Below are 26515 nucleotides of genomic sequence, written 5' to 3'. Positions count from 1 at the left end.
TACAGGGGAGCATGTTAGACCAATGCAGAGGGGGTAGGAATAGGAGAGGCATGTTGTAAGGAGTGCAGAGAGTAAGATGGAAGTATGCGGAATTGAAGAGGGGCTTATTTCAGTGTTCATGTCTGGTTGTGTCTTGCTAGGAGAGGCAAGTAAATGCGTTGTGCCATTTTGTAGGCTTAGTACCCTACTTATTATTAATAATAATAATAATTTGTGAAAATGTAAATCCATTATATTTCATCCTAACTAATAGCCAATTTACTTCATAGGGCAGAAAATTACTTTTTTCAGCAAGCAAATGCATTTAAACATGTTCAACAGGTTTGTTTTATATGCCATTTTAGAACTGACACTTGTTTTAAAGTTATGGCAATGTTTCATACAAGCATTAATATATGCATATATATATGGTTGAAACAAATAGTACAAAAAATTGTGTTCTAAGGACAGTGTCACATTTGATGTGAAGTAAAAAAATGAAACTGGAAAAGGAAAATGACAAGTGCTGCTTTGCATCATCATGAATGCAACTTAAACATACATAACACGAATAAAAAATAAATGTGTTACTTAATTGGAATGCAACTTGTGCCATGGAAATAAACAACACAGCTAAATTATGCATTGACAACCTCAGTGCAAAGTAATTTATTTCATTATTGAGAGGATATCATCACGCTAAATGAGATAAGTCACCAGAGAAAAAAATATGCAAAGAAATATCTTCTTTTAAGGTTATCTTACAATTTCAATAATCACTTGTAGTGTAGCAAACAATTAATCTGTTATAATTCATTTATATTCATATATCCATCACAGTCAAGTAAATACTTACATTATCTTACATAAAGAACAAGTATGATATGACTAGGAGAACAGCAAAAAACATGGATAGACAATCTTGTTTCCAGCCGGTAGCAATTTTTACTTCCAAATTTCACATCTAATTAAAATATAACTCCTTAAGAAAATAAAACAATTTTCATCATTTTTTTCTAATCACATTCTGTGATTTTCTCCAGAAAATGTTAGCTGTGAAACAATATTGTTTAATGGCATCCTTGTGGACTTGTTCAGGCACAAAAAATTGGTGAGTTCTTTGTATTTCTACCGAGCGAAGTTTTCCAAAAAATCTGATTCCAAGACTGCTTCAATATGGCTAATACTGGCACTCTCACCACCACCTTTTCCACAAACTGCACCACCGTCCATACTTACTCCTCTTCTAGTACTCAAAGGGTTCTGCAGGGACGTACTGCATGAAAGGGGAGCTACTGATGCATACGAACAGGCGGCAGTGGTTGAATAGCTATTCTCACTTAATGCCGAGAAGAATGGATGAAGTTCCTTGATGGACCGAATACTGCTCATTGTCAATAGTAGATTGCCTCCACCAGTGAGGCCCTCAGATGCTTGCTTGCTCAGCTAGAAAGTAAAAGATTCAAAAGAATAATTTAAGCTATAACATGGCAGAAAAATGAGGCTTGAATAGCATTCTCTTTGGACTTTCTAGCCTGAGTATGATAATTTTTAACAGTCAGAAAAATTTAGTTTGCAATAGTAATATGAAAAAAAGTGTCAAAACTTGAATACTACCTTGATCAAAAAGTTCCCGGAATAACCACCGTGTGGCGCTCCCATCGTTCCGATTTGAGTTCTGTTTTTTTTGTTAAATTGGTACATCTGTTGTTGATATTCCCTTTAAATCTTAGTGTCATAACTTGACATTTGCAAAAGTTACGTAGCCAAGAGTACATCTATCTCTGTGTGTGTTGGCGATTTTTTACAATTTCAGAAATGGATTTAAATTTGCAACAACGAACTTGTATTAAATTTTGCGTAAAAAACGGATTTAGTGGCGCACGGACGTTGGAAATGTTGGAAAAGTGTTTCGGCAACGATTCTCTAAAAAAAACGGTCGTTTACCAGTGGCACGAGCGGTTCAGAAGTGGTCGTGAGTCAATCGAAGATGATGAACGCAGTGGCAGACCATCGACATCGAAAGTCGGTGAAAAAATTGATAAAGTAAAAGAAATGTTGGTCAATAACCGCAAATTAACCATCAGAGAAATAGCGGAGGACTTGAACATTGCCTATGGATCCGCCCAAGACATTGTGGTTAATGATTTGGGTTTCCGTCGTGTAGCAGCAAAGTTGGTGCCAAAAGACCTCAATTTCATGCAAAAAAGAGACCGTGTTGACGTCGCAAAAGACATGATTTGCGAGGCTGAATCCGATCCCAAATTCATCAAAAGGATCATTACTGGAGACGAGACGTGGGTTTATGAGTACGACACACAATCCAGACATCAGGCAAGTGAATGGCGTTCACCAAATGAGCCGAGACCAAAAAAAACCACGTCGTTTTCAGTCAAAAAAGAAGGCAATGCTGACGGTTTTCATGGATTACAACGGTGTAGTGCATCATGAATTTTTGCCAGAAGGCCACACAGTAAACAAAGAGTATTATTTGGGCGTTATGAGACGTTTGCGTGAAGCAATTCGCCGAAAGAGACCAGAAATGTGGGCAGAAAACTCGTGGATTTTGCACCATGATAACGCACCGTCGCACAGTGCTATCATTATTCGTAATTTTTTGACGAAAAATGCAACAAATACCATCCAACAGCCACCGAATTCACCTGATTTGGCTCCCTGTGACTTCTTTCTGTTCAATCGAGTTAAAAAACCATTACGGGGAACGCGTTTTAGCAGCCGAGAGGAAGTAATGGAAAAATCGCAGGAAGCACTGATGGACATACCGAAAACCGAATATAAAAAATGTTTCGAGGATTGGATCAAGCGCTGGCATAAGTGTGTTGCAGTCGATGGGGATTACTTTGAAGGGGACAATATAGATTTAGATGAATAAACTTGTATTTTTAATTTTCTGAATAAATTCCGGGAAATTTTTGATCAAGGTAGTATGCAGAGTAATACTTAATGGATGACATCTGGTCTCTTGAGGTGAGAGGATAAGTGTAGATTAGAGAATTTTGAGATGTGGGTATGGTGGAGAATGGCAAAAATAAGTTGGAAAAAGAGGAAGACATATGCAGACTTTCAAATATGGCAGTCTGAGAGAGGATAATTGCTGGGGGAAATCTGAAGAAGGCAGAGAAAGTGGGCGGAGAAGATATTGAAAGGTAGTGGGATGTTAAAAAAAAGTCCTGATAAAAAGAGCATCGGGTAAATGTGGTAGGAGAAAGGAAGTGAATGGGGTTTTCGGATGGAATGGAGTCAGGTAAAAGGCATGAAGAAGGGAATAATGTAGAGGAAAATAAAAGAAAGCTCTTGTGATATGCAGAAGAAAATGGCCATTAGGGAACACTCAACATCTACCTTTAATAGTAGAATATCTGAAGTGATGAATGAATGGAACTCAATGGAACAATCTTAAAGGAAATGTGATTTATTTTTGAATTGGCTAATGATGGACAGAAAGGAAAACAAAGTACAAGGCTTGTTGAAGGAGGAAATACGATTACCGGGGGAAATCCAAAGGAGGCGGGAAAGGTGGATGCACAGCATTTTAATGTGTCTGATGTAAGCATTTTCAAATTGCTTGATGAGACCTGCTTTGATGATGTAATGTTAAATCCAATCATTAGTTAATGTGAAAATTAACTTAGCAAGGAGCTGAAAACTGTAACTAATTCACTTTTCCCTACTCCTAGAAGACATCAAATGCTTTCTTTATTCCATTTTCAACTTCTCTAAATATCTATTTCAGCCTGGGAGGTGAAAGGGTCCCAGGGCAAACAATTAATCTGAGACCCAAAAACGCAGACTGATATTTCATAATCCACTGGGTTGTTTATGTATAAGATAGCAGTGCAGATCAACTGAATGGAAGCCCTGGGTTTTCAATGTGTTGACACGAAAATATTCTTGAAATGCAAGTGGCTTACAGCATTGAAAATCAACTAGAGTTTGGAGAACATTAGAGAAATCTCTTTAACCAGACTCTTTCACTATCAAAATGGGGGATAACCATGGTTCTAGCACATTACTAATGATGATATTGTTTGTATCAGGATTGGTCAGGAGAATGAGGATAATGAGATAACGTTTAATGAGATGCTTCCCTAACTTCCATGATGTTTGGGTTGCAGTAAACTTTGGGTTTCCTTCAAGGAAGAGAGGGTGATGGTTTAGTGTGTTCACTCCCTAGAGGTTTGGTGTCCCAAGGAAGAAGTTGTTGAACTTATTAATAAGGTAGGTTTTAGGGTCTGTACTGTTTCCACCCCAATAATGTGGTAACTATGAAACTTTTTTTACGCTTCCAGGAAGCTTAAGTAATGCTCTTTGATTCAGATGGAAATTAAAAGTAATGCAAATAAATATGCAAGAGGGTTTTCCAATTATTTAAATTTTGCTGAACTGAGTAAACTCGCGATGTCCATGCTAATGAATTCATGATGAAACACCGATAACAGAAATAAGTGGAAAATATGGTCATGTATACAAATCTATACTTGGAAACTCTCCTTTTTCATTCCTAATGATTAATTTTAGTTTCTAGCAATGGAATGAACATATAATTACGGCCAATTTTATAAGGGTGGAATTAGAGATTTACAAGAACCAAGAACTATCATCAGTTGAAGAGCAGAACATATTTTCCTCAGAAAGCTAAACCAATCACGTAGCCAGGAGAAAAACAAATTACTGGTGAAGGAAAAATATTGACAAAGGATTGATGATACGATTCATACTCATCATATGATACTGATTAAAATAATGCATTTTTTATAGTAAATGACTTATTTGTTGGATAGTAAAAATATGCATTTGCTCCTGCCTTCGAGGAGAGCATGGAATTCTCAAGGGTAACAGGGAAATGATAATGGAACAATAATGACAGTACAAAAATGTTTAAATTGAAACAATAAATACTATTGGCAACTCTTGACTTTGTAACATAAAAAAAATTTAAGAAAGCTGAGGTATTTCAAACTTATATTTAAAAAATAATATATCGAAGTTTCAAAGCATATTTATTTGTCTTAGATTATTATTTCATTTATCTTTATGATTGTAATTTTATTAAAATTTTGAGGTGCTGGGAAAGAATAGCACGAATACGAGTAATTTGCAAAATGGATAATCTCGAGTTTACTGTATTTAATTAGGCTCAGCTCTATGTTGAACTGTAAGAGGGTACAGATAGATATCTATCAATTGAAAGAGTACCTTCTTTTGGTCCAGAATACATGGATTAATAGCATCATAATATTGAAGATAGACAGGTTTTTTAAGTTTGTTTTCAAAGGGGTAAGATGATTGTCCAGGAATTAGATTATTGTTCAGGGATACTATCATGATAAATATTTACAGTGAGATAATAAAATAATGAGATATGATGAATTTTCTCAGCGAAAGATGGAGAATTACAGTGGAAGGATTAAATAGTTTTTGGCGGCAGAATAAAGCTACCAATCCAGCATACAATCTTCACCCTGGATTTGAAACAAATTAAATAGACAAAGTATTCTAGGTATGCACCTGTGAATGTGAAAGCAACTAGATTCACTTTCTAATTTAGTTCCACAAGTGAAAGTACTGATGGTCCATAATGAAGTAGAAGCTGTCTTGCTCATAAATGGGGGCATTAACTTATGTCACCAGCAAGTTAAATCTTACTGATTTGTTTTACAAACTTATGGAAATGATGGCAACTAACCTTTTTGTTCATCAAACGTGCGATTCTAGTCACATGAGGCACAAATTCAGGCGACTTGACCTTCTCTTCTCCCTCATTACTGTGCGATTCTTCTTCTGTTTCACCACGCGAGCCTGCATCAGATGCCCCAACCCCTCCGACAAAAGCCCATCTGTACCTGTTAAAAGAAAATGGTATTATTCAAACATTTACTATTAGTTAATAGTGGAGGCCTACATGGAAAGGTACTCCAATACATGCAGAGGATAAACACTTTTATACATACAAGAAAAGTGTAGCTATGTACGGCACGGAAACGTGGACATTGAAGCAGGAGGATAGACGTAGATTGGAGGCTTTTGAAATGTGGGTGTGGAGAAGAATGGAAAAGGTGAAATGGACAGAGAAGAAAACAAATGAGGAAGTACTTGGTATGGCGGGCGAAGAGAGGGGTTTGTTGGGAGAAATCCTATGGAGGCAGGAAAAGTGGATGAAGGGGGTATTGACCGGCAGTGGGATGTTGAAGACTGTAATAGAGGGGAGAATGTTAGGCAAACGAGGGAAGGGAAGGAACAGGAAAGGGATGTTTGACGGGATGAAGGGAGGAAAAAAGTACACAGAGATGAAGAGGAACCTGATGTAGAGTAGGATGTTGGATTTTGTGTTTTGTTAGGAGTCACAAAATATTTATTTAGTAGCTGTGTCCATCCAAAATCCTACCTTAACCAGTAGATTACCTAATAATAATATACAAGAAAAAATACCACAAACCATCAGGCTCAACTTTGTGGTATCTTCATGGTAAAAAGATCGATACATATAACACAATTTGTTTTCCACAGAAAATTAGATTATTACTGGTAATCAACTGTTTGAGGCAGGTTTGGGTGAGACAATGACTGAACACCATTACATTTCTTAGCTTTGTCTCACAAGACACCCCATACCACATTTAACGGTTCTTCAATTCTGCATATCATCCACCTCCCTTCATTCCATCAAACATGTGAATCCTCTTCCTCCCCATACCTTGCCTGCCTAACTTTCTCCTTTCTATATCAGAGGTTTTAACATTCTATCCCCAGTTAAAACTCTGCATTGATCTTTCCTACCTCTCTTATTTTTCCCCCTTCCCTGCCATACCTAGTACTTTACATTTGTTTTCCTCTCCATCCATTTTACATTTTCCATTAAATCAGAAATCTTCAATATATTCCTATCATCTTACTTTAAACAACCATGTTTCCTAACCAACAACTCATACCCCATATAAAAATGTTCACTAATATTTTAACATCCTTAGTCAACTTCCCTGTCATCAATTCCCTCTGTTTTGTGAAAGCTTCACCATCTAATGTGATTATGCCCCTTCTACTTTGACTGTCTTGGTCCAAAGCACTTCCAAGATAGGCAACTGCTCCACCTGATTTAGTTTTTACACTACTATTTCAATGTTTAACTTAGCTTTCTTCTTTATCAAAAACCTCAATCTTCATTTGTTTACACTGACTCTCAACCCATACATATAACACTGATTTTCTAATGTGTTCAGCAATGATTGTAACCCCTTGACTAATTGATAATGTAGCAAAATATGAACTCACATTTGAAACTGTGGCAGCCGATGAGCTGGTAAGAGAAGTGCGAGGTCCAGGAGTTTGCAAGCAGCCAGCTGCAGGTGTAGCCATGCTGGATGTCCATGGGCATGGAGCCCATTGCTACTGTTCACAACCCAGGAAGAATCAAGCATCGAGAGAAGCCGAATGTGAGAACTGTTGTTTGATCATGAAATAAAAATAACAAAGAATAAACTTTCCACATATAATCATTCGTGAAGGTATTCATAAGGGTAGCAGGCAATCCCGTTACCCATTGAATGAAAATTAAATTAGATGGGTATGGTATGTCCATATGCATTTGAGTTTTCTACTTGCAAGAAAAATGGTCTCAATTCTATCAACAATTTTAAGAGCATGTCATACAAGGAAAGGTGGGAACTGTGGAAAATTTTCAATCATAAACAGCTGGGGAGGCTTGATTTATTGTAAAGCAGACCTAAATTATTGTGCAATATTGACCTTTTGAAGCAGTTGATAGAATATTATTCAGGCGACCATTTCTCTTGCCAAATAATGTATTACACAGATTTATATTTCGTCACTCATTAGGTCACTCCTTACCATGAAGCCAGCACTGAGACAGTAAAAATACCAGCTCATACCACAAGAGCCTTGGCAATGCATTTTCTCAATTGATATTACATAGGCATTATTTCACTAACAGAATCTCTAAACTGAGATTTCTTTTTACAGAACACATAATAGTCAAACTAAAAGGTATGCACTCGAGGATTTTATCACATTAAAGAGAATTCCAAACTGAATCACTAAATTCATACTAAAATAATGTGACGGTTTTCGAGATGCGCATTGATAAAATAGAATGAACAGAGAAGATCAACGAAGAAATGTTACTGGAAGAGATCAAGTTGCTAGGGGAAATTTGAAGAGTGTAACAAATGGGAGAATGTTAGGCAAGAAAGGAAAAGGATTGGTACCCTGCATCACATGATAAATGGGGGTACACAGAATCGGGATTTGAAGATGATAGTAAAAGAGATAGTGTTCACATCAAAGAGTCCTTTAAGAGTTCAAAAATTTGTTAAATAGTTTTTAGTGGCGATTTCATATCTAATCATTATGTTCCCATTATTAAAAATCACAAGATTTCAGGGAAACTTTTGAAACTGGATGTATAATGATTTCGACTTTCGAAAACGATCAAGAAAATATTTTATTGAGTTTTCACTGAAGGGAATAAAAAAATTAGGTAATCATAGACTGAATGACTATAAAATTCAGACAGGAGAACAACTTTAATTGCAATCTAAACTGAAATCCTGATTCACCCTGCTGATTGTACAAACTGAATCATTAAATTCAACAACAATCCCATATAAGCTGAAACATATTGATATAAAACACTGCAATATTGAGATCCTGATTATGACTAGAGAACTTCTAATAGTTAAATCTAAGTAAGACAATCATATAAATAAATTAAGTGCATAAAAATGAAATGTAAGATCAGGCAATTTTAATGATTCAACATTTTGGGCTGGGCACTGTGGCATTTCTCCTCAATGAGTCAAAAGAAAAAACTTCAAAAACCTTTTTGTTTGCTGCGGCAATACAATCACTTAAGTATGATGATAGGCATTGATCAGAGGCTTTTGAGATGTGGGTGTGCATAAGGATGGAAAAGGTAAAATTGATAGAAAGGAAACAAATAGGAAAAGCAAGGCTTAGGGGAGGAGAGGGGATTGCTGAGAGAAATTCGGTTGTCTATATCACAGAATTTAATGACTGCCTCCTTTGGGAGAATGGATGGGAAAAGGATAGGCGTGATGAAGGGAATGAAAGGATGGTGGGAAGGGAACTGAAGGGCATATAGCAGTGTAAGATTTTAAGTTGTATTTTACTAAGGGTCAAAGAAATTTATTAATGTTCAATACATGTCCATCCAAAACATAACCTAAACAGTAAAACAACAACTAATAACTTTACTATTCAAACTTATATTGCATGACATTTCAACAAATCATTTCATTGTCTTCTCGGGTCACCTTAAGATTTTGAGAATGTATTACATTATTTTCTCAAGTTCTAGTCCAGATATATTAACTACATTTCACAACTTTTTCGGTGAACTTTCCCCACAAAAATTTATTTTATCATTCTGATATGTATACGGAAGATGTGAATTGTCACCAATTGTTAGTACCAATTCAAATGTATTTAACTGTTCATATAATCTAAGTATCTCACTTGAGCACTTAAACTTATGATGCTAGAAAATGTACGTACATGAACTGCTTGAGTTTTCCATTCATGTGTCAGTCATCCCTTTTATTCCATAAAATGTTAATCCTTAATTCAGTCTATATTTTTCATGAGCTCTGTCTATCAAAAGTCACTCACAACTTTTTCCTATAAAATGCTAGTATTGATAATTATAACACCGTGGGAAAGGACATTCACATTTATCGGTATTCATACACACTGCCAACGCAATGCACATGCATACACAATGTCAACACAAGTTAAACAGTGTGCTATTATTGAATTTTTAACTGATGAAAACGTGACTCCTACTGAGATTCACCGTCATTTAAAGGCTGTTTATGGTGATGATGCTATTGATAGGCCTACTGTAAATCGATGGGTAATAAAATTTTGTGGTTGCGAGCCCCGGAAAAGCAATTATTGTTGATGAAACATGCAGCAGATGTCCGATTACTGCCACAGAAGATAAACATCGCAAACTCTTCAAAGATTTGACTCAAAATGACGGGCGAATCACTCAAAAGCATATCGCAAACCATATTGGTCAACTTTGTCATGTTAAAACCAGCCTGGCACCAATGATCTTGAAACATGACAACGCTCGTCCACATGACTTGCGTGCAACTGGAGAGGCTCTGCAAAACCCAAAATTTGAACCGATTCCACACCCTCCTCATTCCCCCGATCTTGTGCCTTGTGATTTTAATTTTTTCCTCAACTCAAGAGATACCTTAAGGGTAATCATTACACCTAAGACGATGAGGTGAAGGCAGCTGTCAAGTCCTGGATTCGAGAAAAGTCAGCGGAGTTTTTCAGTGATGGAATGAAAACACTTGTTACATGTTGGGAGAAATGTGTTAGCCAACTGTAACGGTAACTATGTAGTTATGCAACAGTTAGTGGTGGTAACTACATTGAAAAATGAATATATGATTTTGAAACTTAAGAATTCTACTTTTATGTACTCTTTGCGTGATCATGCTCTTTGTTTTTGCTTGTGGTCTACAATCATGTGTGCATTACTTTTCAGCTTACCCTCATATAATGTCTCTCCTAACAAAACACAAACCACCATTCCTGGCACCTCCTCATTTGTTTTCCTGTCTGTCCACTTAACCTTCTACATCCTTCTCCAAACCCACATTTCAAAAACCTCCAATCTATGCCTACTGCTCCTCCAATCTACCATCCTGCTTCAATCACCATGTCTCTGTGCCATACATAACTATGCTTCATATCAAAGTTTTAATGAACCTTTTCAAAAAAATCCTTAAATAACATCCCTGTCGTCAATTCTATTCCCCATGTGAAAGTTTCTTTGCCTGATGCAATTCTTCTCCTTATTTCCCTACTACTTTGACCATTTTGGTCGAAAACACTTCAGAGAATGTAAATTGTGTCACCTGCTCCAGTTCTTGCCCTCCATTTTAACATTTAATTTTGCCTTTCTCTTTCTGGAAAACCACATATCTTTTGTTTTATTTATATTTGTTCTTATTTATATCCCATATCTCTCGCATCAAATTTCCAATTCATTCAGCAATGGTTGCAACCCCTTGACTGACTGACAAACTGGAGCTTGGTCATCAGCAAATCTAGCTGATTTAATGAATTCCCTGCCGATTTTCATTCCCATATCCAGTTTTTCCCATCCCTCTTATATTATTACCTCCAATTACACAATGAACAGCACTGGTGATGATGGACAACTCCTTGTAACCAGCATAACTCCTTAATGAAGTTTTCTCGAATCTTCTATCGGGTCAGGGGTTTCATATTGGCTGACGTTTCGACACTCGACTCGAGCATCATCTGACCCAGTGGAAGATCCAAGAAAACTTCATTAAGTAAATACGCCGGGAAAACACCATATCTTACTGCCTAACTCCTCTTCCTAACACTGCCCATCTGGATTCTCCATCCTTCACTCACTCCTGAGTAGTCTGAGACATGTACAGGTTGTGAATTAGCCTCCTTTACCTCCAATCTATTCCCATTTTCTGCAATATATTTATTAGTTTTTCCCAATTCCTTCTACATCTACATAACACCCCCAAGCTGCTGCAAGGGTGTGTGGTGGGGGGTGTTAGGTCACCACCCGTAAAAAGGGACAATACCACATGCAAAACAACAACATGGAAAATTACACCCACAGCAGCGCACACACTGTTTGTGTTTCCATTTCCAGCTTCCTTCTTTAATATGTCTTTTTGGAATCTACAAAACAGGCAAATATGTTCTGACTGTATTCTATATTTCTCTCTGTTAGTGACCTCATTACTGCAATAGTATCAAGTGGCCAAACTGATCATTTCCTAAGTAATCATTTGCCCTGCTCTCCATCCTTTTGTTGATGATCCTGAGGTTCACTTTGGCTGCTGACAAAATCAAACTTATTGTTCTCTAGTCCTCAAATGATATAGCCTTTACCTTTTTTGGAATAGAAACTAACACTGATCTCCCAAATCTGCCATGGATGTTATTTTCCATGAGATATCCTGTCTATTAGTTCCAATGATGAAACAGATAAAAAGATAAGTGACTGGGTCTGGAGCCTCAGCCTTTTGCTCCGACTGTCCATTCAAAAGGCACTTTTTAGGACCATCAATTTGGTGTACCCATTATTCTCTAGAGTGACAAGAAGGTATTTCTCCTTCTCAAATAGTGATTCTTTGCTGAGGATGGCTTGAGGCTGGTTATTATGGTACTCTTCTATCACGGGTGGTGACAACAGTTCACATTTTGATAAAGGTGAGTCACCTTCTGATTGATTGAGTGACCTAGAGATTTACTTCTTTCTTGCCAGGGAAAAAGATTTTGCTGTTGATTTCCTTCTCTATGGTGAAGTCAATAGAGTCATGCTAGGAGTTGAGGTGCTGTAGCAAGACCATTAGATTTTCTTCCTTACGTGAACATATGACAAATGTATTATCCACATAGTGGAACTATCCTATCTCTTGGGCATCTTGCCAGAATTGTCTATGGCCATCTTCTCCAATTCTTCCATAAAAAGGTTGACAATTACATGTCTTGGGATGCAATTACATGTCGTGTATTTGGGATGGTCTTCCTTAGTCACTCCTAGTGATATTGACTGTTTCCATGATGGGAAAACCTATAGTGCTAACAAGGGGCCAGAGAGGTGTACCTTCATAGTAAAAGCTTGGGATGCCCATAAATGTGTGGACCTTTATCAGAAGCTGTAAATGATGTTCATTTAAATGATACAGATGACCACTGAGGCAAGGGAAGGGTAAGAAAATTATGAAGAAATGCGTATGACCTAACATTGCTCCTCCTAAGAATTGGGTTACAGATTATTCAACACCAACATAATCAAAGGGGGTAGGCATCATTGGATCCACCACTCTCAGCTCCTTTAGGTCCTTGGTGCTATGGAGGGGTTCACATAGTCAGGCAGCACCACATAATGCTGGACAGGTGTCTCAAGGACTTAGATTATTACATTGAATGTGAGTGAACAAGCTCATTGTTCTTCCACTTCATCACCAGGGCAACCTCTTTCACACCTCTTCACATAGCAGATGTATATGGCATGTAAATGTTATATTTCTTCTGTTCTAATGTAGTCGACTGTAGTTTCTTCAATTGAATGTAGTATTCACATGGAAGTATAACTGTTGTTTCTTCTTCATTTTCTTATTTAATAATAATAATACTTTATTCATTTTGAAAAATGGTACAACCATATTAAATGTCGTCAATATAAATATTATTTAACATATAAACATAAGTTCTTAAATGCGATGAAGATTATCACAAAAGAATTCATCCAATGAGTAAAGTGGGTGAGCAAGTAACCAGGTATATACCCTATTCTTGAAACTCTGGATACCATCTGATTTCAACTGAGTAAGCAGATAGTTATACAGTCGTATGTTCATATCATAAAATGTGTTGTAAGTAGATGACAATCTACATCTCTATTATTGCTTAAGTCCCATCAGTGTAATAGGGTCCAGAAACAAAATATTTAGTAATAATCCAAAAAATTGACATGCAAATTAGCTTTAAAAAAGGATCAGGGATAAAAAAATAAGTGGTCAATAATCTACACAAGACAATGTTTTCTCCTTCAGGGCTTCTTATGGAAAAACGAGGGGTTCATCCATAGTGGAAAGACATTACAATACCTGCACACAATAAAAGTGATGCAATCCAGGCAATCACTCAACAGAGTGATGGCCATTATATTTTTCAACAGTTATACACATGTAGTCACAACAGAAGGGAATGAATGAATAATAGTATTGGCCTTTTCAACTGGACACTAAAATATCTTCAAATAATCTGGCCTTTTCAACTGGGCACTGATGCCAGAAACACATCCAGCTGCTAGTGGTGTTGAATATTGCAGTGATTTATGCTAACCTTGTACCTGATAAAGCATACCTATGGACTATTTGAAATAAAGAATGAGTAAAGCTTTGCTAGATTGCACTCAGTACGAACTTTCTCCCTGCCTTTCTTGAAGAGGAAAAAAGAAATTTTAGAAGCATCACTAGGCGGTTCAAATACCAAAGAATTGAAAAGAAAATGATAAACATGAAGATGAATTAAATGGCAATTAGTCAAAAGACACAAAAAAAAGAGTCAGGCCAGTAGCTCAGAGTTTTACTCAAGATTTTTTCAAAATTTAAGTACTAGACTAGTTTAATTATAAGCTATTCATTCAGCCATTAGAAAGAAAAACTATTTGAACTCTGAAATGATAAAAAAAAACAAAAATTTAAAATTCCACAACTACTTTTATTTTTGTATGGTTAGCTTTGCCAATATAAATACTTGAAGCAAATTATCATGTTTTTAATTTACCTCTTGAAGCTGCAATGGATGAAACTGACCATTAAAAAAATAAATAAAAAAGATTGTGGAATTTTACAAAAAAAGTTATTATATGCTATCAGTGAAAATGCATATTTCATTAAGTAATGATGGAAAATATTAACTTTAAGTGAGTAACTCAATATTTCCTTAGAAAATCCGAGAGAATGCACTCATAGTATTGGAAAAGGTTTTCTATAAGTAAGCCTCATCTCTCTCCAGACTGCCATTTAAGTTTCTGCTGCACCCATTATGTGAATTCATTTTCATAGTAGATTACAGCAACAAACTTTTGCTTATTTAGAAAAATGAAAAAAAATGAGTTTTGTATGATGATTAAACATTAATTTAAAAGATTTAACACCAAAAGATGTCCAAGCTGAGTTGGATGGAGTTTATGGCACATCTGCTCACATGATTGTGACTGTTTACAATAGGGTAAATGAGTTTGCACATAGCCGTACATCCACAAATGATGAACATCATTCAGGAGATCCAGTGGGAATGACTTCCTCCGAAATGATTGACAAAATCCAAAATATGGTTTCGAGTGAACAACAAATCAATGCTTGCAAAACAGTTTGAGGCCAAAGGCACACCACAAGGTATATACAGTGTTTTCAACTTGGATGAAAAATTGTGTGTGGAAAATATATCTGTAAGATGGGTGCCACATTTGCTCTCAGGGAGGAATAAATGCCATTATCTGGTCACTTCAGAGACTGTCATTTGCCATTGTAATCCTGACAAGTTTTTGCACCGATACATAACTGCTGATGAAACATGTATACACTACTACACTACAGAGACAAAGGAACAGTCAAAAAAGTTGGTTTCTAAAGGCGATCAGGCTCCAAAGAAGGCAAAGACAGTGAAATCAGTTGATAAGTTGATGGCCATGATTTTTTAGGATGCACGTGGGATCTACATTCATTGATTATACAAAAGACCAACCATAAATGGAGAGTACTATGCACTGGTTATGCAGAGAAATTAAGAAAAAAATATCTCCATTTGGCAAAGAAAAATATTCTCTTCCATCAAGACAATGCACGTGTACAGACAGACCTAAGCAGTTTCAATGGTGAAAATTAATGATTTTAAAATCTGAATCATTACATTATCCACTGTATTGTGCAGTATTGTCCCCAACGACTTTTTTTTATTTCCCAACTTGAAAAAATGGCTTGGTGGAGAATGATTCATGTCCAATGAGGAGTTCATCATCACCACAGATGCCTATTTTGAGGACTTTTCATAATCCCACTTTTTGGACGGCTTAAAAAAGTTGGAGAAATTCTGAGATAAGTACTACCTCGATCAAAAAGTTCCCGGAATAACCACCGTGTGGCGCTCCCATCGTTCCGATTTGAGTTCTGTTTTTTTGTTAAATTGGTACATCTGTTGTTGATATTCCCTTTAAATCTTAGTGTCATAACTTGACATTTGCAAAAGTTACGGTCGGTTTTCGGTATGTCCATCAGTGCTTCCTGCGATTTTTCCATTACTTCCTCTCGGCTGCTAAAACGCGTTCCCCGTAATGGTTTTTTAACTCGATTGAACAGAAAGAAGTCACAGGGAGCCAAATCAGGTGAATTCGGTGGCTGTTGGATGGTATTTGTTGCATTTTTCGTCAAAAAATTACGAATAATGATAGCACTGTGCGACGGTGCGTTATCATGGTGCAAAATCCACGAGTTTTCTGCCCACATTTCTGGTCTCTTTCGGCGAATTGCTTCACGCAAACGTCTCATAACGCCCAAATAATACTCTTTGTTTACTGTCTGGCCTTCTGGCAAAAATTCATGATGCACTACACCGTTGTAATCCATGAAAACCGTCAGCATTGCCTTCTTTTTTGACTGAAAACGACGTGGTTTTTTTGGTCTCGGCTCATTTGGTGAACGCCATTCACTTGCCTGATGTCTGGATTGCGTGTCGTACTCATAAACCCACGTCTCGTCTCCAGTAATGATCCTTTTGATGAATGTGGGATCGGATTCAGCCTCGCAAATCATGTCTTTTGCGACGTCAACACGGTCTCTTTTTTGCATGAAATTGAGGTCTCTTGGCACCAACTTTGCTGCTACACGACGGAAACCCAAATCATTAACCACAATGTCTTGGGCGGATCCATAGGCAATGTTCAAGTCCTCCGCTATTTCTCTGATGGTTAATTTGCGGTTATTGACCAACATTTCTTTTACTTTATCAATTTTTTCACCGACTTTCGATGTCGATGGTCTGCCACTGCGTTCATCATCTTCGATTGACTCACGACCACTTCTGAACCGCTCGTGCCACTGGTAAACGACCGTTTTTTTTAGAGAATCGTTGCCGAAACACTTTTCCAACATTTCCAACGTCCGTGCGCCACTAAATCCGTTTTTTACGCAAAATTTAATACAAGTTCGTTGTTGCAAATTTAAATCCATTTCTGAAATTGTAAAAAATCGCCAACACACACAGAGATAGATGTACTCTTGGCTACGTAACTTTTGCAAATGTCAAGTTATGACACTAAGATTTAAAGGGAATATCAACAACAGATGTACCAATTTAACAAAAAAAACAGAACTCAAATCGGAACGATGGGAGCGCCACACGGTGGTTATTCCGGGAACTTTTTGATCAAGGTAGTATATTGAGCTAACAGGAGATTATGTTGAAAAATAAAAAAATATCTACCCAAAAATAATGTATTCTATTTTGTTCTAAGGATTGAATGACTCACATATTTCCACTTTTTCAGCATGACCTATAAAAAATATTGAATAACACAACCATTTGAGGATGCAGAGAAGGGCATTCAAAGCCATTTAGGGTATCCTATACCTTTACAGCGGAACATGACCTGACCTTGCTTTTGTGATTTTCCATCACAGTCAGTTTGGAGCAGGACCCCAGCACTTGAGTACAAGCAAATACTTAGGTATCTGAAGAGACAAGATATTTCAGAATTTTCTTTCAGAATAAATAAGAAAGAACCAGTTAAGTTTTTTATGGATATAGAAAGAGTAAATGAAAAGGCTGATGTGAGATGAATAACAGGATATGTAGTTTAGCTAACCAGAGTTTCAATTAGTTGATAATGCAAGAACAGCATTTTGTTATACATCAACAGCACATGATATTTGTTATACATGCTGTATAATGCATGGCAATTAATGCATTGCCGTTTCTGAAGCGATGACTGAAACTTGACTTCAAAGTTTTCGATAGAAATAAAGCAGGTATAGTTTGTGTTTGCAACACATGTACTTTATGCTGACAATTGATAAAATGAGGATTGTTGTAATACGCTATTATTATGTTGAAAAGTGCTGCAATATCAAATTTTTAAGAAGTCTGGCAGACTCTAACCCAACCAAGGGATTCATTCCCTACCAAGGAAATCGTTCCCTTTTTGGATTTGCATGTGGATACTTTTTCACAAAAATATCATTCACCGAGAACTAAGAGATACACATAACTTAAATGCTGATTATTTATTTTTCAGAAGACTGCCAGTTTGTTGAGGTTATAATGTGAGCACCTTAAATGATGGCTGAACAGGAAGTTCAACATAGGAAATCGGCCTTTAGTTGAATTTAATGAAAATGAACTCCAATGATGCACTTTTAATAAAAATCGTGCATTCATTATCATACTGTGGTCTGGATGGAGTCTGCATCCTTTTAATTTTCAACAAGGACCATGTGCACTAGTTTAAGGGTCAATACCATGCGTGTATGGGTCACCCTCTGAACTTCCACTTTAAGCTTCATTGTGTTTAATTTCTTATTATTAAGTCGACCTTATTTTTCATTATCACTATTTAAAGCTACAAAGTTAAATTCAGTGAATTATTTATAATTATAACTTGTGAACTATTGTTAAATGCATGCTCTTAAGTAAACAGGATTACAAAGAGAGATAATTTTTAAAGGTAATTATCAAGTTGTAAATAGTTGATGTTTTTTTTTTGTTATTCCAATTATTTATTTGGAATGCATCCTGAAATCCACCACCACTTTAGTGAATACTTCTAAAATTGTTTGCTTTTACTGCTGTACTGCAACAAGCAGGCAGCAGTAGTTTTTGCAGCTAGAAAAATCATAACTATTACATTTACTACATTTCAGTAATGGTAGTGAATTTCAGAATTCAAACCAGGAGTTCAACTCACATCTGAAACACCATCTCTTAAGTTAAATAAATTAAATTAAATAGCTTTTTCACGTACACATACTTAGATCCTTGATTTTCTTCATTGTAATTTTGTATTAAAAGGTATACTCAAATTTGAGTATACATGGCAATAAGGTTTTGTCATAAGTCTAAAACAAATAATTCAACAAATTTAAACATTAAATTTTCCATTCTTAAAATGAATGCTATCACACATTATTAAATGAAATTGTTGGGTACATGAAAAGAAACCTTGGAAGAACTGGCATGAGAAACTGATGGGAGTCATCCAAACTCATCAGCATTTATGGAAGTGAGAAACAGCCATTGGTATTTGTTATGTTAACTCAGCGAATTCAAAGGACCAAAATTCACATGCCATCAAAAAGACTGAACAAAACCACTTAATCACTAGATGTGTGCCACATTCAGTAAGCAACAGAAGAAATTTAGCACATGCGGTTGTTTGTCACTTATTTTATATTTTTTATTTACAGCCATAACTAATGCAATTGGAAAATTAGTTACCTACCTACTTAATAGAGCCACAAATTACTCGCAGTATATCACAAATATAAATGCAGTATGTTGCAGTGCTTCAAGAGATTCAGATATTTTTCGTAGAAATTCATAACAAGAAAATGCAGCACATGAGATTCATGCATTTCCATAATCACATTCAAAAATGCATACGTACACCTAAAGAAACATCTACATTGATTTACCTGGTGTAGTTTCTACTTTCCAATTATCCATCAGTGCATGGGAAGAAAAAGCAAAAGACCAAATCACATTATTATGAATACAAAAATACCTCATTTTATGACTACATAAAAAAGCATCAAATTTACACTTAAATAATTATAATGCCAAATAAGAGACAGTTACATTTAATTTCCTATTTGCCATCAGCGGGCACCTAATTATTCTACCAAGTCTTAAGCCGAGTTATTTGTTTGGGATGTTATTTCAACAAATACATAGCACACATGAATTTGCCGGAGGATTATTCAGAAAAATCACTATAAATTAAGGCCCAACTCAGTGTAGTAAAAATCATAAATAGAAAATTCAATAATTGAAAGAAACTGACAATGGGAAATTACGAACACACGCCATTTCAGTTGAAGTTTCACAGGTCAAAGGGGCAAATTATGAATACTATTCCTATTCAAGTTCTATCTAAATGCCCATAGCCCCTACAAAGTTTCAAAACAATATGGACGCAGTCATTGATTAGGAAGAATTCATCACACCCTTCAAGGATTATTTCACCACTGTGAAGGCGGCATTCTTCTGAGTTTCACCGAGGTTGTTGCTTCCTGCTGACAACAGTTTTGCTAAAGTTTAAGCTGGTCTCATCAGGTGTGTGTGATGATGTGACTTTAGCTATCCTCATACAAGGGTGATCTGACAATTTCTCTGCCTGATGATGAAAATTACAATGCATGTTTACGAAAATGTTTTATTTTTCAACATACATCAACCTGTAAATGCCTTTAATATTAATACATGTCATCCAGTGGTATTCCAGGCCAATTATCCTGTCTCTGTCGGATTCTTCTGGAAGTTCTGCGAAGTACTTGTCTACAGCTGCAATCGCTTCTTTATTGGACAAACACGTTGATCAGCAAGGAAAATTTTGAGTCATCAGATTAGATGGAAGTCAAAGAGAGTCTAATCCGGGAAATAGAGTGAATGTTCCAGCACTTCATAGTGCAAATCCCTTAATTTTCTCATTGCCAAAACACTTTTGTGGGCAGGTCCTTTTTCTCTCCAAGCAAGCCAGGTTTGTGTTCACAAATTTTTGCGTCCAGTTTCGTTATAAAGTTAGAATAGTACTCCCCATTTATTGTTTCACCTTTTTTAATTTAGTTGATTAACAATATTCCTTTCAGATCCCATCATGACCTTTCCTGCCGATCTTCACCTCCTTCTGAGATGAAAAATTGGCCCCTATCTACTGCGTGTTTCGATTCTGGTGGGTAATGGCAAAGGCACGTTTCATCAATTGTCACATATCAAAGCAAAAAATCATTCTTTTTTTTTTGTAGAGTGCACCAAACACTTCAGAAAGTGTTGTCTGAATGCGTGTTTGATCCATGGTGAGCTCGTGCAGCACCCATCTTGGGCAAAGCTTCATGTTTAATTCCTGGTGCAAAATGTAACCGACATGTTCTTTTGATGTCCCTACAGAGTTAACAATTTCATGAACCTACATACGCTGATCTTTCAAAATCATTTCATGAACTTCTTTTATAATATGTGGTGTGCACTGTTGGATGATGCTTCTCAGATATCCTAAAAAGTGGATCATTTCAGGAGGTTTTCATGGCCACTTTTAAACTTGACCACCCAATTTCTTCATAGTGGAAATTAAAGGAGAACAGTTCTCATACACATTTAAAATCCTCAAATGAATTTTGATCAGCATTAAACCTTTTTCTACAAACAATTTTATCACTGTATGATTCTCATTTTTTTCGATTACTTACAACACATGCACCACAACTGATTCAAACAACTGCCTATAGCAAACTATTGGATGGAATTGCTAACAGTTTCACATGGCTTCAATTCACAGCTGTACCAGCATAAAAGAAATAATCATTAGAGTATTGATGGGTGATGCCAAGAACTCCTCAGACCACCCTTGTATAGGTAGCTTGATGGCATTGCTGCTCCCTGATGGGTCAAATTTTCAAACAACATGCTGTAAAGCTCATAACTATCTTCCCTGTTAAAATTTGCAGGATGTATAGCCATTTAAAGGGCCTCACAGATAAGCCCAGGGCAGTAATATGATTCTTTCAAGATCACATTGACTTCATTTGCCCAGGCTCTGACCAGACATTCTCTGCCACTGTCACTGAAATGGCTAAACATCCTCCAAATTTCAACTGGAAAGATGGTTACCAGTCCCACAGAATTCGGAAATATTCGTTTTAAAATATAGCCAATGAGGATGGCCAAAATAACACAATCACTTTGACCAGCAGATGGTAGCTGTAATGTTGGTGAAATTGTTGTCGGCAGGAAGCAACACTCAGTGTAACCTAGAAGCATATAGCCTTCACAAACACGTGACAGTCTTCACACCATTTCGCATTATTTTACCACATTTAATCAGAAAGCAATTCACAACCTAACTATGACAAAATATTCTGTATGATAGCCCAAATAGTATCAGCCACATAATTGATTTTTACAAAATAATGACATTTTCAATGCTTTATAGACTGAGCTTTTTACATGCACAGACATGTTTGCATAGTTCTATTTTTAAGTGTTTTTGCCCATTTCAATTTGAAGTTTTATTTTACATATTTCATTATATTCTTATGCATCTTAAGCATCAATGCATTAAACAAATATTCAGCACCACTATCTATATATTCAGATTCATATTTATTTTAAAAGATTTTATTAAACTTATTGTGGTTCAATTTTTCACTGCAAGACTTCTGATCATACACTGTCCTTCTAAGTCAATGATGTTAGCTAGCACAAAACGTTTCAATTAAAATACTCAAAATCATTACAAAGTGAATTAGGAAATAACCCCAATCCTTCTTTAAGCACGATGAGTTACAATTAGTCTTTGTACACTCTGAGTCAGAAAACATTTTTCCTGTATCACGGTTGAAAAATGAGGTCAAAATAACATAAATATAGCAGGGATGTTGCGGAATAAATTATGGGAGAACTGAAAAAGAATAATTCTTCTTAAACAAATTAAGCTTCTTGATTAGCTACTAAAACAAGCACATTTCACCTATAAATGTCATTTAAGAGTGGTGTTCTACACCTTATGCTGAGCAATATTTGTTGAAATGGATGAAAATATATGAAGAAAGATGATAACCTCCACCCTAATGAAATGCTCAGCATAATTCTACCCTTGGAAAGCCATCCCATGGTCCAAATATAAAACAAAAACTTTAAAAAAAACTGATATCAATGTGTCAAAAGTTTTATTTGAGTTGCAAAGTAATTCCTATGAAAAATTTGTTCGTAAAATTTAATACTACCATTTACACATTTGAAATTTAAAGATCCAATTTTGGATGAAGGGAATCTAGAAGTTTCTACCCAATCTGCAAAACTTGGAAAATTTTACAAATAATAGCTGACACCTAATGTAAAGGTATCTGGACCACAGGCTCATCATTTTCTCTATTCTATGCCTACGGTGCATTTCCATCAATATTATGCATGCACATTAGATACAGAACATGATACAATAATATAGTATTTTGCTAATACATCAGTTTCATTCACCTATTTTGCAATTCAAATAATTCAAAAGTATAATGTACACTCTCATCTATTTACAAAGCTCAAACATTAAGCTATGCAGGCCTTTTTTTAAAAAAAAAAACCAAGAGATTTAAATTGTGAGAAACCGTTTAAATTTCATTTAATTTCACCTTTTTAGGAAATTATGACCAAACTAAGCAAGACATTTCCCAGGTGAATGTTTAAAAAACTATTTCATAGCTTTCAGAATGCCTACTTGGGGAAGGATTCTGAGTTTGATGATTTCTATCTATTTTTCAATCAAAAATCCCCTTAATTCTGAGTTTTCTAAGAGAAAATACGTTTTCACACGATCCTTTCAAGTTCATCATGATATGCTTCAAAAATCATACTTTCTCATACACTTGACAGTTAAACTCCATCAAACTACATACCTTTGGGTCCCCCATTATTTTTCCAATCTTCTTCTTCCCATTCTAATTCAAAGCCTTAGAAATCAAGGAATTACCTCGCATCTGTTTCAGATGCCTGTACCATTTCATTCATTATTGTTCTACAAACTGCATCTTCTTCATCCATCATTTCTCCTGTGATCCTGTTTCTATTAAATCCCTTCTTTATTTTATGGCTGATATCCATGAGTATTTTTGACCTTAATCTCATTCTGCTCTTCATAGTAGTAGTTTTTTGGGGGAGGCGATCGACAGCTGAGGTTATTTGCACCATTAGAGATGGACAGGAAAGGATGAAGGGTGGAGAGAAACCTGGCGTCGGCATTTGCCTACTCTTAACGAAAGGCACCAAGGGGTCCACAGCTTAATGTCCCATTCGACAGACAACATACTCACTCAAAGTGCCCTCCACAAAGCACCTCAAGAAGGGATCCGGATACCACTGAAAAATATTTGCCACCTCTGGGATTCGAACCCAGGTCCTCTTGGTGGGAAGCCAGTACATTAGCCACCGCACCATCCTGATCCCCCTTCCACTCTTCATATAAAATAAAACAAACTGACAGGAATGGTGGAGAGGAAGACACTTGATGGTATAGGAAAACATTTAGGTTCCAATCTAGAATAAAATATTTTCAACATGCGCCCATATTTGTCTACACCTAGAGGGAGAGCAACAGCATCACATTACTTTTTATGGGTTTCCAAGCTCTCTATCCCTTCTTACATTTATGAACCATCATTTTGAAATATTTTGCCAATTTTCATAATTTACCCTTCCAACAATATTAGTTTTGTGATATTATTCCATTCACAATGTGCAGCCTGAAATAAACATGGTTCAATTGGCAAACTTCATAAGCCTATTTATGTATGCAGAAATAATGCAGTTTTATAAATTGTCTAAAAATTCTAAAAAGTGATACATAGATGGCAAAATGAAAACTTTGCACAGGTAATGAGCACTAGTTGAAAATATGAAGAAAATGATTTGGATATAATTCCTTTGTTTTTTTTTCATTTAGTACCCATTAAAATCACTCACTGAATGCAAATTTTAAAAAGTGGCAGATGCTGATTAGTACTCACATTAGAAACACTATTTATTAACAAAATAAATGATTCAATCTTTATGTATCCCATCAAGGTCACAAAAAAGTTTCATACCAATATTTCTCGCTTTAAAAGCTCATCATAATCAGATGGAATTATGGTGAAACAGGAAGCAAGTCCAACCTCCACAAGACTTTTGAATATGAATCCTAGCCGAGTGAAACAATTTCTTCTAAGCAAGTCAACCCTTATTTGTGCAATGCTTTATTTTTTGCCACCTTAAGAAAGGAATGAATACATACTTCATGAATGCACATATATATATATTTAGCCTATATCATAAAATATACCTATTAAACTAATTATTTTTGCCCATTCATTTTCATTAACGATCATTGCTATTTCAACTGGAATTCATTCAATTCAGTACTAGTCCAAATGTCTTGATAATGGAAACCAATTGAACACAATTTGAAGGGAAATAATACAAACTATCAACAAAAAATGTTAAATTATGCTGTTTTTGCAGTAATATAAAGAGCTAAAATTTAAAATCACCATATCTATATGACTATTTATTTAACTATACTAAAACAATGAAGTGTTGAAAAATAAACCTTGGGCAAGAGGTTCCCCAACTGGCACTTACATGAAGGGTTCATTACTGTTGAACTCCAAGCACACTCCAAGCACTTAGGCTATTTACATATGGTGTAAATATGATAAAATAGGCAGAGGGTTGTGTTCTATTGCCGACTCTTGGCTCAACCAATGAGCATTTACACATATGACAAAGAGTATACCATATCCCTCACTATTTTAAACTCTGTTCTTGAAAATTTTATAGCATGTATTTTCACAAAAAATAGAGAATTGGAGAAATCCTGATTTCAGTATTTGTATAATCTTAAATTACTATTTTTACTAAAAAAATGTTCACCATAACAAGTCAGTTGAGATTTGTGGTCTCTGGCTACCAGTTTCAATACTGGCTATGAGATACATCTCCCAGTTGAGGGAGAGTCAAGTGAATAAAAAATAAGACAAACTATGAATAAAATTAGGAGACTATGAGAGCGTAAAAATTTCTAACCATGCATAATAATAATAGTACACTTTCAGGGAAAGCGAATGCTCTGGTGGAAGCTGGCCAGTGACTACCCCATGGGAATATCTTCTCAACTAACTTGCTACAACCAAAATATGCAGCAGCAATTAAGATTTTACAGTTCTCTGACAGCTAATCTAATCTTTGCACTCTTAGACTAAAATAAAAATCCACAAACTGACAGCACGGCATAAGTCAAAGAGCATTTCGAAATCATGATTATGATTGATTAGTTTAGTGGGTCATAAATCATTATGTTAATACGGTTGGGAAATCATCGCAGAACACTTGTCCCATGCAACAATGTTTCTATAAGCTAGAGACTAAATTAAATTCCTACCTGAATTCCTCGGAGTCTGCAGTGAACTCACGCTCAATCAAAAGAAATACTTGGACCATTTCTGATATTATGGTAGGCCACAGGGATGTGATGTTGGATGGAGACATGCGGAGGAGCAGAACACGGAAACAAAGGAACACCTGTGCTTGGACTGAAGGCACAACCTGGGGCAACCTCAGGCTGTCAGCTAAACGTTCTGTCATAAATAGAAGGGGAGTGAAACAATTATGGGATGATTCCATGACTCTTGATCACTACTACATTTAGAAATACCCACAATCCCCAGGTAATGGATGACTCAACTTAAAAGCATTCTGTGATCACGAAGCCGCTTCCAAGACTTTAGGATAATAAAATGATTTATATTTAAATAATTTGATTCATAGTTTAGAAACTAATATCTTTTGCATGAAGGCTTAAAATGCACGGTGTTAGCTATTTGTTTTCACCACATCTTTACACTTATGATAAGCCTCATTGCTAGCACACTCATTTGCACACAGCATCAATTTCATATTAACTTCATTTAATTTTGCCAGCCTATGATTTCCTTACTGCTATACCTCTTCATCAAATATGAGCAATTATAGTGCTCTTTTATTATTTTCATTACTGACAAGAGTGTGTGGTGAAACCTTATTTTATATACCCCAAACTCTATAATCCTTGAACTCAAAATGCAATATGTATGGTCTGTACTAGCCTAGAACTAGATCAATGCATTTTAAAATTAAATTTTACACTCCTAAACCTGAAATATATGTAAAACATCAGTAT

The 26515-nt window shown here is 35.9% G+C and overlaps 1 protein-coding gene across 3 annotated transcripts in view; it reads right to left on the bottom strand.

Annotated features, from left to right (window-relative positions):
* Window positions 1-644: 644 nt before the first annotated feature.
* LOC139700955 (protein DOP1 homolog) overlaps window positions 645-26515 on the bottom strand; it is a 69707-nt gene continuing 43836 nt past the window's right edge. For 2 of the 3 annotated variants that reach the window (XM_071599469.1, XM_071599471.1), the window contains 5 exons: window positions 25739-25934; window positions 19251-19262; window positions 7270-7437; window positions 5687-5843; window positions 645-1425 (listed from right to left, as the gene is read on the bottom strand). In XM_071599469.1, the coding sequence (XP_071455570.1) occupies window positions 1108-1425; window positions 5687-5843; window positions 7270-7437; window positions 19251-19262; window positions 25739-25934 (851 nt within the window). In that variant the 3' untranslated portion in view covers window positions 645-1107. The remainder of the gene's footprint in view (window positions 1426-5686; window positions 5844-7269; window positions 7438-19250; window positions 19263-25738; window positions 25935-26515) is intronic. The other variant, XM_071599470.1, reaches the window with a different exon arrangement.

This window comes from Hetaerina americana, unplaced genomic scaffold (genome assembly GCF_022747635.1).
Source record: "Hetaerina americana unplaced genomic scaffold, ioHetAmer1.1.p SCAF_11, whole genome shotgun sequence".
In the NCBI taxonomy this organism is placed as follows: domain Eukaryota; kingdom Metazoa; phylum Arthropoda; class Insecta; order Odonata; family Calopterygidae; genus Hetaerina; species Hetaerina americana.
The sequence above is the reverse complement of the archived record's forward strand: the minus strand, read 5'-3'. Positions and strand labels throughout refer to the sequence as shown.